The sequence below is a fragment of the Enhydra lutris genome, unplaced genomic scaffold (assembly GCF_002288905.1).
Source record: "Enhydra lutris kenyoni isolate GAN:26980312 unplaced genomic scaffold, ASM228890v2 scaffoldscaffold14, whole genome shotgun sequence".
NCBI classification, from domain to species: Eukaryota; Metazoa; Chordata; class Mammalia; order Carnivora; family Mustelidae; genus Enhydra; species Enhydra lutris.
This window is the reverse complement of record NW_019154098.1, coordinates 44621359-44639126: the sequence shown is the minus strand read 5'-3', so window position 1 is coordinate 44639126 and position 17768 is coordinate 44621359. Positions and strand designations below refer to the sequence as shown.

Below are 17768 nucleotides of genomic sequence, written 5' to 3'. Positions count from 1 at the left end.
AAAGACATGCGAGACTGTATTAAGTAAAAGCCATAGTAGATTGTCTTCTGACAAAGATAAATCCAATTAGACTTTGTCTGTCAGAGAAACAACGGGTTTATGTTTTACTTAGGCTACAACATAAGGTGCAGCCAGCGACAAAGAAATGAGTGGAGTAGGGAGAAAAAAATATTAAGTGAAAAAGTTCATTGAAGTGTTCCATAAAGGTAAGAGCTGAGCTGTCACTTTAACTCCTTTCTATAAACCTCTGTTGTAAACAGCCAGCTACATTCATGCTATTCCCCTCAAATATTTCCTTATGGGGAAATGATTGGCAAGTATTTGCACGTCAACTCCAGCCCACAGAACAGCTTGCAAGAACTTTACTTAAATGACAAGGGAACAGGGGACAGGACTACCATCTTAAGAATTTGAAGGGTGTAGGAACATCTTGGGGTCAAAGGGTTATTCAGGGCTGTCCAAGAGGGCCTACGCCTTAGCGGTAAGATGGAATGGAGCAGAAAGAAAGCATGCTGGATAGAGGAAGCTTGTCCTTTTTTTTTTTTTTTTAATGTTTTATTTATTCATTTGACAGACAGAGATCACAAGTAGGCAGAGAGGCAGGCAGAGAGAGGAAAGGAAGCAGGCTCCCCGCTGAGCAGAGAGCCTGACACGGGGCTCGATCCCAGAATCTTGAGATCATGACCTGAGCCGAAGGCAGAGGCTTTAACCCACTGAGCCACCCAGGTGCCCCAGGAAGCTTGTCTTAATAGGTGATCACGGCAGACGTCACAGAAGCAGAAAAGCTTCAGGGCCCGGATCACCTGCAAGTAGACGACAGAACACCATACAACACTGTGTCCCACAGAGAACACGCTGCACAGTCTGTCCAGAAACCCTCATCTACTGGGGCAAGTGGCAGGTGGAGAACTAGAAGTCATGACTCCTTCCCTTCACCTATGATATGTCAGACTCAAGCAGGTCACTTTGATTTTTCTTGTCGCCATCAGTTAGAGTGAGTTAACAACATGCATTAAAACTGTAATTTGAACATTCCAGTCATAATGTATTTTTAAATAATAGCGATTTCCTAAACCGATAAGCCAAACAGTTTTTATGGGGCTTGCCCCCCATCTTCAATGCCTACAGAATAAAATGTTATATATATCATTCTAACAGTTTTTCCAGCAACGTATTCGATGGGTTTTTGTTGTTGTTGTTGTTATTTTGTGCTTTTTTTGGTGGACAGCAAAGCAAGGTTTTTTGAGAGATAGCAGAGTGATAGTACAAAGTTCCCAAGGAGGGTGGGAATTCAAGAGGATTCCCAAATGTATTTGATTCTTAACTCTGGGTGAAGTAAAACATTCTCTAGAGGAATGAAAAGATGTGTATTAGTAATTCAAGTGTGTGGGGCACATGTATGCATGTTTCTGTAAAATGAAATCTGTTTAAGATAAAATATCACTTGCTGGAGATAAAGTTTATATTTGTAATCATTCTAAATTGTTTCTGACAGGGCCGATGCCTTTAAAACATCACAATACACTGTAATTCTTTTCTACCAACAACTTTTGACTTTTGATGCCAAATCTTCAAAAAGAGTCGGAAATGCTACAACTGACTCAGCACTTGCACTAACTGAATGTTATATTACTGAAATGCAAACTTCAAACCTAACTAATTTCGTTAAATACAAATTACTCCATAGGCACCAGCAAGGGGTTAAATTATTTTAAAATTTTTAAAGGAACACTTCCTCAGTAACCCACAAGGCTGAACACTCGCTATATTAACTCTGTCTTTTCAAATAACTGCATTTTCATATAAAAGCAATCAATCTTAGAAAGCACACACGTGCATGCAAATCCGCAAATAAGTTACCGTTTATACTTTCCTTAAATTTTTCCAAGAACTACCAGAATCACTCAGTGAATATAGAAGACATCCTTACTACCCATCCCTTATCCCTTATCCATTTGACAAGGACTGTAACACTATATGGAAAACCTTTGTTTCAATGTCACCACCTCCCCACCCTGACTGATGGCGAGTTAGTTTTGTTAAAATGCAACGGTGATGGCGTATGCTCCAATGAACTTTCCCTCCTCTCAGCACCAGAGACAAAAACCTGCAGCTCTGCTCTGTGCAGGAAGCCATCTGGACAGCTTTCCCTCAAAGCCCAGCCCACACCACACTGCAGGCAAAATCCAAGGGCTGCAGAGCTCTGTGGGGCTATTCATGACATACCAATTTCACATTTTCTGCTTGTACGCTTGCAACAATAAATGCTAATGAGGACTATGAATGACAATTTTAAAGACAATAAAAAGGTCTCCAAATCCCTTGCATATGGAGACACTGTTTTCAAAACTTCACCTTCTGTTACAGAGCTGTTAGAGTCTAAAGGAGAAAAAAAGAATAACCTAAGGAAAACAATAAGATGATCAAAGCACAACTGAATCCTTAAGATTTCCAAAGAAAGCAATCTGTGTAAGCCCAGGGAACAACAGATCTCACCACCCCTATGAGCAGCCCTATGAATTCATGAGGCATCCTTAATCTCTACTACCTTTGCCTTCTGTAGATGTGCAGCTTAATATAATCACTTCCTCCTCAACACTGACTTTTTTTTGGAGCCTGGGAATTCCAAGGGCAGCATTCGTCCCAAAATAATTATAATCACATCATCATCCCACTTTGGCATAATATTTAACAATTCCACATATCTTCAGATAAACATAAATGCAAATTGCCTCTCATCTGATAATGTCTATTCCTAAAAACAATGCAATGATTCTGGATGGCGAAATTACAAATCATGTTTATTTTCCTTTTTAAATTTTTCTGTTTTCCAAATCTTCTAAAATGAGCAGATAATACATTTTGAACCAGGAAAAAAACAATAAATATTACTTTCAATGCAGCGAAAGAACTGAACAGAAGACAGAGAAGTGTTTTGACCTAGATAGGAATTAAACCATTTTACACAACAAAAATAAAACAAAAGATTCATCTTCCTATAAATGGTATAAAGGGTATCCTTTCCATTAACATGGATTAAAACACTTTCAACAAAATCCACCAGGTGGAGCAAATACACAGCAATAAAAAAAAAAAGTCTCAGAATTTTTTCATGTTTTCTCACAGGAATTTTTTTTTTTTACCTCTAACAAACTCTCCACTTCTATCTCTCCACAATTTATCAAAATCTGCACACGCACTAATTTGTCACATTTGTAAACAAATTCAAAGACACTCAAAACGATTTTTAGCTACGATGGATTCCATTACAAATTTTCATTCCAAAACCACTTTATTTGTTCAAATAATACCCAGTGCAGTATATCTGCTTTTTCACCAAGGTAAATTTTTTAATCAGTGTTTTACTCTGATCCTACTGGCTTTCATCAGGCATGCCCCTTCCCCACACAAGCCCAGGCAGAATAGAATTTAATGCTGTGTATTCTTAAATACACTGAACAGTGGCTAAAACCTACAGACCTCAGCTCAATTCCTTTACTCTGTATGGAAATTTGACTTCTCACTCTTGACGTTTTATTAAGTGTACTCTTAATTGTATACACCGAAATCTTATTAAAATTTGGGAATACTGTGACTTTTTTTTTACCCATTATAGCACAGTGTCCTGTTTTCATTAGCAGCCCACAGTTACAAACAGAATATGGTTTTTTCCCTTCTTTTTCCTGAGGTCTTCACCTCCTCCCATTTTCTTCTTCCACAGATCTCCTTTCTTCTTGCCATTTCACCACACCTACTAAGCACACTCAGCGCCAGGCACCAACCCTGCTTCCTTGTTTGCATTTTCTTCTGTAATTCTTGATGCCACCTGCAAGCCACAACTTTCTCCATTTGCTTTTCAGAGTCCTCCAAGCTTTTCTCACGTTACACACTTTCTGCTGCCAAGGCTTAATGCTACCAATGGCATTATTGTTACCTGCATTCAAGAAAGCTCCAGTGAGGAGGAGCCTGGGTGGCTCAGTGGGTTAAAGCCTCTGCCTTAGGCTCTGGTCCTGATCCCAGGGTTCTGGGATGGATCCCTACATTGGGTTCTCTGCTCAGCAGGGAGCCTGCTTCCCTTCCTCTCTCTCTGCCTGCCTCTCTGCCTACCTGCGATCTCTGTCAAATAAATAAATAAAATCTTTAAAGAAAGCTCCCATGGGGACAGAACTACCCAAAAGTTAGGAGCTGGAAAGCAGGGTACCCCGCACCTGTCACGTGGAGGAGGACACCAGTACCCAATGCTGACTGTGGCTTCAAATATATTTATACATTTTCTTTTTTCCTATTTATGTGGCTGTTGAAAAGAGAAATGCTCTGAAAGAAATGCACCAGGCTGATACATAAATAAACACACACATGCCCGAGGATACACATCACACTTCCGGCAGCGCTGTTTATGCTGGTGCCTAACAGACCTCAGAGACACCAGCTCCCTCACAAGATGCACTGGGCTAAATCCAATTATTTAAACGATCATATATTTTTTACAGGAGTGGGATATAAGTACATAAAATATTGACATTACCTCCATAAGCGCGAAAAGGAAGTTTTGAGAATCATCCCTACCAAACTCTTCCCTATAAAGGCCAATTCCTTTCTTCTTTGCAAAGAATGGAATCAGTTCCCTGGAGTGGTGTTGGTGCACAAGGCAAAGGTACAGGCTGCTCCCTCTCTTTATCTACCTATAGCTCCCACTAGCATTAATGGCACGCACATATGTGCATCAGAAAGGTAAATGCCCTTAAGTCTGCATGACAGAATCTGCATGAAGTAGTTGGAAAAACCAAATCACTGCACATGTAGTCACACTTTCCCCCCCTTTGCAGGAAACCCCATCGCCGCCGCCACCTCTACTCCCCCACCCACCATGCAGACATCCATCAGCCCACACCATGGATAAAGAACCTGCTGGATTTCCTCTCGGTAAGATAACATCTTGTTACACTCTGGGGATCTCTTGACAAGGCTCCATCTCCAAGCATTCCTAAGAATATTTATCCTATACTATCCTCAGATGGGCCACACATCGCTGTCCAAATATTATTTCTCTCCACCCCCCGCTTGCTTCATCGAAGGGTGTGGCTCTTCCCAAAGCAAACGCTCCAGTCCATGTTCAAGTTCCAAGGGGAAAAAAAAAAAAAAAAAAACCCAACCTTAAAAGTTCTATCACCTTTGCTTAAGGATGGACTACTCTCGTGGCCAGATTAAGGTTCTAAAACGGCCTCATCAAAACAACCATTGAACTCCTAGTTCCACGCTGAGCTACTTACTGAGCCTGACCTAAAAGGGCAACCCACAGAGGACACGATGTAAACAGGAATTAGGAAAACAAGAATCCATTAAGGAAGACCAGTTCTCCACTGGTTAATATCTGTGGCCGTTGACAGAGACAATGTTTCAGAGCAAGGCCAGAGTGTAAAATCAAAGAGCCAGACTTTTAAATTCATTAAAAAAAGAAAAAGAAAAAAGTTAAGTGTATCTGTCAGTGTAGTCCAGAAGGAGAGAGCAGGGACACAGCACTGGCAGGAACCTCAAATTCCTGACCAAACCCTCTTCCACACAATGCCTCCAGAAAGAAAGGAACCCAGGGCGGGAGCCAGCCTGACGCTGGCGGACAGACAGGGCTGGCCTTGCAGGATGTCAGAACGCCAGGCGGCTGCGAGAGATACTGGGTTTTCACACACTCTCAGCCTGGCTGTTTTGCTCTTCAGGTAATTAAACAAGGAAGCAGGGCTCTGGGTCTGAGCCTGACCCTGAAGCTGGGGCTCCATGGTTCTGCGTATCAGCTTCCGCAAGAACTGCCCGGGGCATCAACAGAACATTCTCCTCTCACTCTCTCCCGTTTCCTTCTCCACCTCTTCCTAAAGCTGACCCAGAAACAAATCCTCCCTACAAAAACATCCATAGAAAGGTCTGAGTCTATTTGTAATAAAAACCTCTGTAATGTTGCTGTTCCCGGTCCCTACCTACCCCCCCCCACCACGGAATTTCGAAAAAGCAAAAAATTAACCTAATGCAGGAACTCTAAATGTAAAACAAATCTGTGCAAAACACCGGTGTCTTAATTAGGATGGGTTATTCAAAAGAAAATAATATCCAAATAATAATCCTTGTTTTCTTTAGCCTGTGTGCTTGATTAAAGTGTAAATCTGCAAAATCAAAAAAAAAAAAAAAAAGCTCCCCAAGAAAAGATTTTGATCGTCCACTTCACAAATTAAAACATTTGTTGTGTTGTACAATTAATATGGCTATTTTCTGTTTTGATAATGGGCATTATGGCAAGTAAATACCACCTATGATCTAGTTTAGTATGTTTCTTCAAAAAACTCATTTAAACAAAACTGTGTCTGTATACAAAGAAAGTCACCATTAAAACTCAGGAATATAAAAAATATCCCTCAAAAGAAATGAAAGTGGTACACTTATACAAACACGCACACATACACACACACATTAAGCAATGATTAGAATCACATAAGTAATATATTCTTCCTTCATCTCAAAATCCATAGAGTAAAATATTGGCTGAAAGAGACAGAGACCAAAGGAGAGAGGAATACAAAAGCATGCCTGCTTGTCTGTGTTCAACACAAAGAACATTAAATGAAAACAACTGGCATGCGGCCAAATTCCTATAGAGGCAAAGAGATTCAAATAAATTGATTTCACGCATCACACTGACCTGGGATCAGTGTGCAGTGTTACAATAAGCTCAAAGCTCCATGTGGGGTAAAGCCCATTAATGCTATCAGACCCCTCGAACATGACCAAGAAAAACTAAAAATAAACGCAGACGCTCTCAAACACCAGCAATTTTACTTAAGAAATAACTTTCCTCTTTTCCTAATAAAGCTAACCAATATTTAAGGGTGCAGAGCACCACTTAAATTAACTTTTTTTTTTTTAAATCACCCTTTTTAAAATACAAACGTAGCTATTGAGACTCCTACAGTATCTATAAATTGGAACTACATCACTAGGTCACCCCATAATATGAACACAAATACACACTACCCTGCAACAGAAGTTTCTTCTGTCATAACTAGTCTCCCATGCTATTCCCCTTCTATCTTTTAGACAGCTAATGGATTTTTTTTTAATTTTTTTTTTCTTCAGTATGACAACTACTGGACTCTTAGTGTTTTCCTTTAGTGGCTTCTAAGAGCAAGCTCTCCCCAGCTGTCCTAAGTCCACCCACACCCCCCCTCACAAAGGCAAGCATCAAAGAAGACCAGCTTCAAACCACATTCTAGAGGACCAAGCATTATGCTTATTTTGGTGGTATGCTTCAAAACGCTGGGGGGGGGGGGTACATAGCAGCATTTTGCCTTTACCAGCTTCTTCGTAAGCTGGTGGCTGTCCCCGCGGCATCATTCCCGCTCCCCGCCTCCCCACCCCCACAGAAGGAGATGTGTCTCCTCGTGACCCTCCCCCCACACCACCACCACCACCACCACCACCACCACCACCACCACAAACTCAACACACAGACCAGACTCTCTGGCGCCACCTCAGGCCATTCTCACTTAGAACCCTGACCGTTGAACTTCACATAGTTCTTTACTTTTCCTGTCTCCAAATTACAAGGCCAGGAACCCAATGGATTCCAGGTGTCTGCAAATTTAAAGTATATGATTTCTGTTATTCTCTACTTCTTAGGTCAACTTGAGTCTGAATCCTATACTTCTATACACCCATTACCATTACAAAAAGGAAGGAAAAAAAACTAGAAGAAAAAAGTGTCGATGCCACCTAAAATACAGAGAAAACCCAATAGCTATCCCAAGTTATAAAACATATATAAATATTCTGTGTGTGTGCGTATATTCATCATTTTTTTTAAGGATGTATGCACACACATGGATAGGAAAGACAGAAAGAACTCAGCATGGTGTGTGATACTGATGCTATCCATTCGGTATTTGCATAGGATAACAAATAATATGCATTAAGTCACTTTAAAATGTGTGCCTTTGTCATGCCCTTTTGCTTTCAATATGGACCTTCCCTGCTGCCATGGTTCAATGCCAGCAAGACCCAGACAGAGCCCATGAAGACCAGAGGAGGCTCTGACTGTTAATAGACTGGGGGAGGGTAAAGACCAGGACGCTCTGGATCTGCACCATTGGTTCAAGTTTTTAAACCCGATATCCTTTACAATTTGTAATCTGCACCTTAGGTGATTTTATCATACTATTAAGGGCTCCCATAGAGACACACGAGGCAAAAAGTGGTTATATCCTCTTATAAAACAAGTGCTTTCTTCTGATGGAAGATGAAAAGGAACAAATTCGCCAGCAGTGGTTGCTGGTGTTGTTGTTGTTACTATTATTATTACTAGTTTCCGTTAAGACATTGACCCCTTTCCTTCTATTTTCAAACTTCAGAAGTCTAATCAACCAAGATGTGAGTCCACAAAAGATTAATTTTTCGTAACAATCGTACATGAGGTAAGAAGGTAGAAACAGAGGTGAAAGATGGCTCGACTACTTAAGACAACTGAATTCCTTGCCTTCTCTCTTGAATGTCTGTCTCTCGCTAATTACTGGAAAAGATCATCCTAAGATGAAGGAGGGGAATGAAAGGAAGAGAAACACAGAGAAACTAAATCACCATTTAGGCTACCTCAAAGGATTCTGTAATTATACAGAGAATTATTTCATTTTCTATGGTCTTTCAAAAACAAAAACAAAAACAGTCCCACTTGCCAACACCTTCTTGGAAACTTACAGAACAAGCCAATATGTATTTGTAGGAATTGAAAGAGTAGATACTGTGGGGTGGGCACCAGCAGCGATATTTCCAGAACCATGGCCACAGATGGTAAATATTTTGCTACCCCTCTTTTCCATGTAGTCAGGCAGGCAGTCAAAGAACTTCAAACATCCCTTCCCAATCACTAGAGTGCCAACCAGTATTACACAACATCTGTGTTAACTCTCAACTTTTTCCTGGCACCGTTTGTCCTTAATCATCTGTGCTTCTGCACGAGCCACTAAACCTAAAACAGAGCTGGCTGCAGGAGGCATCTACTCTCTGGAACCCATAATTCAGGGTTCTCCTTAATTCTGAAAGGCCGCAGGCTTTAAGAAGTCTCTTGCCAAATGGTAATAATATACTTAAGTTGAGAGTTGCTGTTTTCCTAAAGTTAGATTTTTTTTTTTTTTTCCCCAATGTGCCCATGGACATGAATTCTGCTTAGGAAGTAACATTCACCTAAAAGTTAAAAAAAAAAAAAAAAAAAAAAAAAAAAAAAAAAACAAATCAATCAGAAGAAGAAATAATAAATTGAAACGTACTTTCTTTCCCCTCTTTAGTCAACAAACTGTTTCAGAAAACACCATCTCAAGTTACAATAAACACAGAATTCATGGCATAGCTTTTACTCTTTAACTCCAAGTATCGCTCAGCTTATAACAGATGTATTATGAAACATGGCAAGAAGCGCTACAACAAGAAGAGGGTGGGAAAAAAATTTGGTACTTGATCATTTGAGATCTTCAGACCCAAAGCTATCAAACAAGGGCTCCCCCAGCCAGGCTGAGTGATCCCCACCCAATCCCACACCCGAAGATTTCAACGACAATTTTTTTTTTAAATATAGAATACAAATTCTTTATTAATAGGCTCTAGAAGAAATAAGAAAAAGAAAAAAAAAACTTCACAATTATAATTTATTGGGAAAATAGAACAAATTTCTTTTTTTGTAAGTAAATTACAAAATCAAAATGTTTGTCTGTTCCTTACCTTGACAATATTCAAAGTTCCCCTTTTTCCGGCAGTCACCTATTACTAAACTCAGTGCTCTCCAAGTGTTTCTTTTGACAGATATCATTCTCCACCAATCGCTCTGCTAATTTCCTCTCTCCTTTTCTGACTGGGACAGATATTATGTTCACCAGCCCAGAGATCAATCTTTTCTATTGACAACAACAAAGGGAAAAAAAATGCATATATCACAACCAGTCTGAAGTATCACACCCATCCACTTACACGATATTACTAGACCAGTTTTGTTTTGTTTATTAAGAAACAGACACAAGCTCTTCTAAAATTTCAGGAGAATCCAAGACAATCACCATTTTCTCAATTCCTATAAGGACATGCTCGAAAGGTCTCTTAATTCTCCAGTCATCTGACTCAAAGCTAGACACATTCTGAAACTGACAACTCCTCCTCCTTTAAATTGATTTAAAATATATGTACATAAATACCTTAAAAGAATGTGTTAGCTTTTACCTTGTTCAATAAAAAATTAAATAATCTCTCAAATATTATGGTTTCTTTAGAAAAGGCTTTGAAACATTACGTGTTTATTTTATTGTATGGAATTTACTTGCAAGTTAAATTCTATTTCAAAAGTGGTGTCCATAGTGCTTCACTATTCCGAAATTTAAACATTGCCATTATTAGCTAAAATAGTCTAAAACAACTGAAAATAGTCGCAAATAATCTATGGCATCAACCAGTTTTAAAATACTAGTAACAACAATTATTGGTGAATCATTTTACCGAATCAAAAACTTCCTCTACTTTCTCTTTTTCTCTAAAGCAATATGAATTTTCTCATTTTTCATGCTAGATTTGGCAGCTTTAGAATTCATTCATTCATCCATTCTCAAATAATTATTGAGTGCCTCTTACTCACCCACTATTACTACCACTACCATGTGCAAAAAAAAGTATCACTATTTAATTCTTATAATTTATGAACTATAACTCAAGCACAATCATTTGCACATAAAGGAGGAACTCAGTAAATGTAAAGGAATAGAGATTTATAAAAGCAGTCTCAAAAAGTATTACTAAAGCTATTGCTATTATTTTTTTAAGAAACCAAAGTACTCCCTACAAATTAAAATTGGTGAATATATTCTGATACATATAAACAAAATAAATAAATAAATAAAATATCAATGCCCTTTATAGGACATATCATGCAATCAGTTGTTCCTTATTCGGTATGGTAAAAATTAAATAAACAATGTTTAGGAAAAATACAGTACTAGGCATTTCTTAGTTGAAATTGCCTTGAAGCTCAGCAAAGATCACTAAGACAATCAGATGAAACTTGGGAACATTTCATTTACCATGTAACCTAACAAATGACCGTCAAAATTTCAGTAAGAAAATGACCCAAATACATAGATACACGTACCCATATGTAAAGAGTCAAATACCAGACATGAGGTGGGATGTAAGGGAGGGGGACCAGAAGTCAATACATCTAGATGTCAAATGATTATTTCTGGAAGATGGAAATAGGGGTCATTTTCTACACAATCCTATTTCCAATGTTTCTATACTAACGTAAAAACAGTTTATAATGCTATAAACAAATATTATGGGAGAAAAGGAGAACATAGAAATTTTTCTTCAATTCAATGATATTTTGTAATATTTTGTGCTTCAGCAACCACCAACAAAAGCCATCAGAGAAACCGATAAAAGTGGATCATGACAGTATGGGCCCTCGTTAATATCTCCACTGAACAAATGAAAGAGGCGAAACACATACAAATCCCCTAGAGTCTATTTCTTCCTTCTCATGGCTGCTAAATAGTGCCTAATGTCCAGATTTATTAATAAAAATGGTGTAGAATATCTCAGTTTTGAGGCACATAAAACTACAATGTGGATAAACTTCCTTTGGAAGATAAATTTCTCAATTATAAATGATAGCCCCTCCCCCATGCAGAATATACTCTTTCACTTTCCAATTTGTGTCTATTTTCATCAGAGCATTCTGAAGTGAATGGAGAAAAGTTGGCAGGATGGTAGTGTTACAAAATATTTTAAATGTGCATGTTTATAAATTCTTAAATGTTAACATGGCATAGAAATACACATTCAAATAATATACAATGCAAACCTAAAGTTACCCCTGAGGATTCTCCCCACTCAACTATTTTATATATGCAACATTGTATCATAATCAAGAGAATGACCCTCCCCCCACAAAGAAAGAAGTAGCAGAAACTAATATTTAAATTTTTTTAAAATAATGACTTTAGAGTGTTAAATTTGTGTTTTATACATCCAACACATTAAACAGTCTTCCAAAATGAAATAATAATCAAGTAAGTAATGCTACTGAACATGATGAAATATACCCAGATAGCTATGATACACATCCCACACTAAAGTTTGTATCCCCCGCAAATGATAGTAAAATGTCTCTCTCTTTAATAATTGCTTTGTTCAGATCCTCAGCTCTCCAATTTGTTAAACACCATGATGAGGGGAACATACACGGAGAAAAGTTTAAAAGCTAAAACTCCACCAAGGATAGAATGCCTCAAACAATTTGTAGTTCTACAAGAGTGTTATTAAAAAGGCTCAACATGTTGTATTACCATGGAAATTGTGGAAAACATACATTCCCAAACAAATATTACTTTTTCTCAATGGTATGAAGTAATGAAAACCACATGTGTAAATCTGCGATCCGTGCAGTAGTTCAAGCTGCCGCTAATAGAAAATACAGAAAGTGAACTCTGCTATATAAAGGATTCTTGTTACAGAAATATAATGTGAAAACCAGATGCAGGCAGAAAACCTTAATCACAGATGGGAATGTAATCACTGGCATACAGAATACTTTTTTGATCAATCTTAACCATATGCGCAATGTATTTATTTTCTAAGGAATGCAATAACTTGAGAGAACCTTCTATTTGAATTCAGTTAACCTCATATTTATAATGCTTTTATCTTACTCCCCCATCCCTTCAATGTGTACACTGAGCCAAGGTTTTAAAAGGAAGAGTTGCTAGCCTTGGCAAATCATTCTTGTATCAGTTTATCTTTCAAAAATTTAATAGGATGTAAAGACTATACACATCAGAATCAACCTCAAAAGAGACCAAGTGCAGTCCCCCATTATGGAGTTTCTCAGTCCCCGCCAGGAATCCCTTCACTGCCTAAACACATTTCTCTAGAGAATTAGATCAACATTTGGGGCAATTTTTCCTTTTGTCAATAATATGCGTATAGCTACTCCACAAATGAACTTTTTTAAACACACTCTTTTATCAACCTGGATTGAATCAGGCCTTAACTTCTCTCTTTCCTTTCATAAAAACATTTTATAGCAATAAAAGCCTGCTCCTTTACCTAAATAAAAACACAATTAGTTTTGTATTCTGAGGGGAACCATCACAAAAGGAACCTGTTATATCATACCTGACTTAGAAAATATTACCTTAGTAAGTACAGTCCCTGACACTGGATTGGTACTTACCTTTGTCAAAGCCTCCATGATCTCACTGGTAGGACAGTCCTCCTGCATTCCCCCCTGATCCGAAGTAGTCGACCAAGCACCATGTATGCCACACTTTAGGATGATGCTTAATTTCCAACAGGAAGTCATTAGGACACTATGTTATTTGGGTGTCCCTCATCATAGGTCACATGAGCTAAACTTCAATATCCCAGCTATGCAAGCTTCCGTAACCTTCTATGACAAACTCATCCAGATTCTCCTCCTCTCTGCTAACTGCTCATGGTCTGGATACACGCACAGACGCATACAGTCCTTAGCCTTGTGCCATCCAGATATTCAAGACCCTCTGTAATTTGGCACTAACCTATGCTTTTCAGCCTCTGTTCCAACCACACCCTTCCAGGGTGGAGCTCTTTGCTGGATAACCCCCCACCCCTACCCCAGAATGCGTCATCTCATCTTTATGGCTTTGCCCATCAACCTCAGGCCTCTTCCCAGAGACTGCTGCACGCCCAGCTCCTTCTCAAACTCAGATTTCATTCAAGTATTACCTCCTCAGAGATAATTTTCCAACCACCCAAAACAGTCTCATCAACACCACCAGCCCCCTCATCATTCTAACACTGATTTTTAATTGTCATTATTGCATTTAACACTATGATTTAACACTATGTGGAATCATCTTATTAACATCTTTACTGTCTGTCTTCCTCCCCCAGCCCTAAACTGTGAGCTCTAGGAAAGCGGTGGTCTTGTCTGTTTTGCTCATGACTCTACTCCCCATACTTAACACTGTACTGGGCACATAGTAGTAGTGCACAGAAAAAGACTAAAACAAATGAAATTTACCTACTGAAACGCTATAAAGCCCGAATGAATCACTATGGTCTTCACAGACCTTTCCCTGACCACTCCTGGGCCCACGATCACTTTCTCTTCTTTAAATTGTAATGGTGGGGCGCCTGGGTGGCTCAGTGGGTTAAGCCTCTGCCTGCAGCTCAGGTCATGATCTCAGGGTCCTGGCATTGAGCCCCGCATGGGGCTCTCTGCTCGGCAGGGAGCCTGCTTCCCCCTCTCTCTGCCTGACTCTCTGCCTACTTGTGATCTCTCTCTCTCTCTCTCAAATAAATAAATAAAATCTTAAAAATAAATAAATAAATAAATAAATAAATAATAAATTGTAATGGCATTTATGATCCGTATCAGGCTGGCAGCCTCTCCCTGCCAGACATTGTTCACCCGAGCCCATTCCCACCAGTACTGCACATACCTAGGCCTATATGGGAATCACCCAGGGCATACTGGGCAGTGAGGCAATGAGCAGTAGGGACCATGATTAAGAACTGCAGCATAAGTCCACACAACCTGTAGGAGTAAATGCACTATGGTGGTTTTTACACACAGGCTTATCTCCTAATTGTGTTTAATAACTGAGTTTCCTGTTATAAGAAAATGATCTCACCTTAGTCCCTGTCATTATGCCTTCAGACCTACCCTGATGCACTTTACTCATTCTACTAAAAGGGCCACGAGGGAAGACGGCCATGTTTATTCCACAGTCTTCATACCAAGTGCCTAGCACGGTGCCTGGCTCACAGAAGGTGTTCAATCAGCTGATATTGAATAAATGATAATCAAATACTATCTAGTCCTTCTGCAAACCCTTTTCTCTCATGGTGATAAAGCATTATTTTAAAGTCCTTCAAATACTACTTTATGGAATAAATTAATCAGAAGGCAGGTGACCAATCTATGATTTGTTTTTAGTCAAACTGGCAATGCAAGATGATCCATGAGTTAATGAACCAGGCAATTTGAAATACTAGGAAGCTCTTAAGTATCTCTTCTGTTATAGGATATACTTTAATTTCCAATAAAACAAAATATCCTAAAATGACTGTGGCCTACACATACTAACCACTTAGGAGCCCACTGCATGCATGTTCTGGGGGGCTAGAATCTCAGCTTTTACACTTACTTATCAGCTATTTGACCTTGGACAAGTCACTTAACCTCTCTAAGCTTCAGATGTATATTTCTAAAGTAGGACAGTAATACCTAACTTACCAGGTTGATATGAAGATAAGAGAGAATACTTATAAAGTGCCTATCTTAGGGCCCCTCATATAAGCACTGTTTTATCCCATGGGCTCAGATCCTATCATTTGATAGTAGAAAGCTGGTAATTTTTTTTTTTTTTTTAGATTTTATTTGTTTATTTGACAGACAGAGATCACAAGTAGACAGAGAGGCAGGCAGAGAGAGAGAGAGAGGGAAGCAGGCTCCCTGCCGAGCAGAGAGCCCGATGCAGGACCCGATGCCAGGACCCTGAGATCATGACCTGAGCCGAAGGCAGCGGCTTAACCCACTGAGCCACCCAGGCGCCCCGGTAATACTTATTTTAATATTACGGTTTACAGAATTAAAATAAAAGCATTAGGCCATGACTCAAAAATGACCTAGTACAACCATTATTTCTCCTTTTTGAAAGTCACTACTGTACAAATAGTGATAAAAATATTTATGATCAGTCAACAGTTCCAAAATATGTGGAACTAAACCGCAGGTCCTAAAACATTTTGCAGTAAAAAGGGAAAAATACCACAAACTAATGTTTTGTGACTTAAAATTTTTTTTCACTCCTATAATTTCATCTGTGGAGGTTCATCTCTGGGAGACAAGAGAAGAGAGAACCAATTATTTCCAAAGACTGACTTCTCAAATAAAGGCATCTATTCCATGCTGGCAACTTTCCCATGAAAGAAAAATGGAACTTTGAAAAGTATCTGCATTCAGGATAGATGGTCACACATCTCAGAAAGGAGATCTACAATGGTCCAGCAGCAGACATGGTCTGGTTGCTACCGCTCATTGTCAGCTAACATCTCTCTCCCTCCTTCTTCCCTCTCTTTCCTGCCTGTCCCACCCCTACCCTGCCTTAGAAATTTACAAAACTGTGGAATTTTTTTATACTCTAAACAGTAACTTCTCTAAGTATAGCAACAAGTCTTGATAATTTTCCACTTTAACTTTAGTATAATTCCCACCTGCAGTCTGTGTGGTTGGCCCTGTTCATGGGGGAAATTCCTAGGTGGTAGGATTTAAAGACTTCAGCAGAGCGGTATTGAGTTCTAGAACAGAGAAGCCCGGGAGTCAGAGAACCTAGGTTGGGACCTTGCCCCAGCACTCACGCAGAGTGACCTCCAGCAAGTGAAGAAACCTCTTGGAGTGATTTACAGAATGAGTTCGCTCCCAGGTGAGGTTTAATTAAGACAATATGTGAACCTCACTCGGAAAAGACCTCCACTGTGCCTCCTCCCCAGGCATATCTGTTTAAAGTTGCTCTACCACCCGCATTAAGAAACTGAAAGTGGCTCTTCTGAAATGATCTCTTCGAATGGAAATGTGAGCAGGAAGGAGAAAGTGACACTTTTCACTCACTTCCACATTCGGAGTTCCAGAATCCTGGGCGGCGATGGATTCTATCATACTATCCAGTACCTTCCCTGGTTCTAAGGCTAGTTCATCAAACAGCAGAGCAGCTGGGATCCCATAGTGACAGGAAAGAGGAGACTGGGGTGTGGGGTGGTAGTAAGTGGGTGAAGAGGTTACTGGGGGGGAAGCATTCAGCCTGCAAATCTCCCCAGAAAACAGACCTAGGCAACCAAAGGATGGAAAACGGCCCCTGGCAACTAAGGGATTACCTGGGGAGAAACAGGGAGCAACTAACAGGGTTTTTAGCCCTCTTGGGCCCCTAGTCAAAGGGACAACTCTAGCTCATAAATATGTCTATACACACAATATTTTCCTTACAGTTTCAGGGTGCTCATCCTTTACAAAAAGCACATTTGTGAACTTCAGGGTAAAGAAGTAAAATAAAACAGGTACCAGTAAAATAAAACATGCACATATGAACATGCAAGTGATTTGACCCCTTCACAGTTTGCCTGGAGCTGATGGTGCACCTGGGGTTCCTTTTGTTTTGTTTTTGTGTTTTGATGACTGAAACTTATAAGCCAGACTATAGCAGCAATAAATTGCACATTCTATGATAAGAGAACACAATGAAAGGGACATCAAACAGGACCAGACCATCCATTAAGTATCTGCTGGATGAAGGCAACAGAGCAGGAGCATCCAGAGACAAGAGAACATCCTACAGGGGGTTTCTAGAGGAGTGGCGGGTGGTTCCAGAGTGGTCAAGTCCAAGTCTAAGAATAAGCAAGATCTTATTAATGGTTTTACTCCATACATATCACCTCGTGGAATTCTCATGACAGCCTTATGAGGTCATGCCAGGATTATCCAGATGAGAATTATTTCCAGATGAACACGGGGAGTAGAAGCAGGTTCAACAAGTAGTACAGTACTTGATAGGAGAGTTAGGCCCCTTCCCCTCTACACTCCACACTGCCTTTGGCAGGGAAGACAGAAGCATCACTTTGCCCCCGCAAAGGGCAGAGTCCCAGAACCAGTCAGTTCCAGCCTGATGCTTGCTATAGTCTCTAACTTTACAGTGAGTCAAACAGGTACAAGATTTGCA

General features: G+C 39.6%; 1 protein-coding gene across 1 annotated transcript in view; it reads right to left on the bottom strand.

The window, feature by feature from the left end:
• Positions 1–9835, bottom strand: part of LOC111146561 (RUNX1 translocation partner 1) — a 109631-nt gene extending 99796 nt beyond the window's left edge. Inside the window, exon 1 of the mRNA XM_022502151.1 lies at positions 9748–9835. Within this exon, the coding sequence (XP_022357859.1) occupies positions 9748–9835 (88 nt within the window). The remainder of the gene's footprint in view (positions 1–9747) is intronic.
• Positions 9836–17768: the final 7933 nt, after the last annotated feature.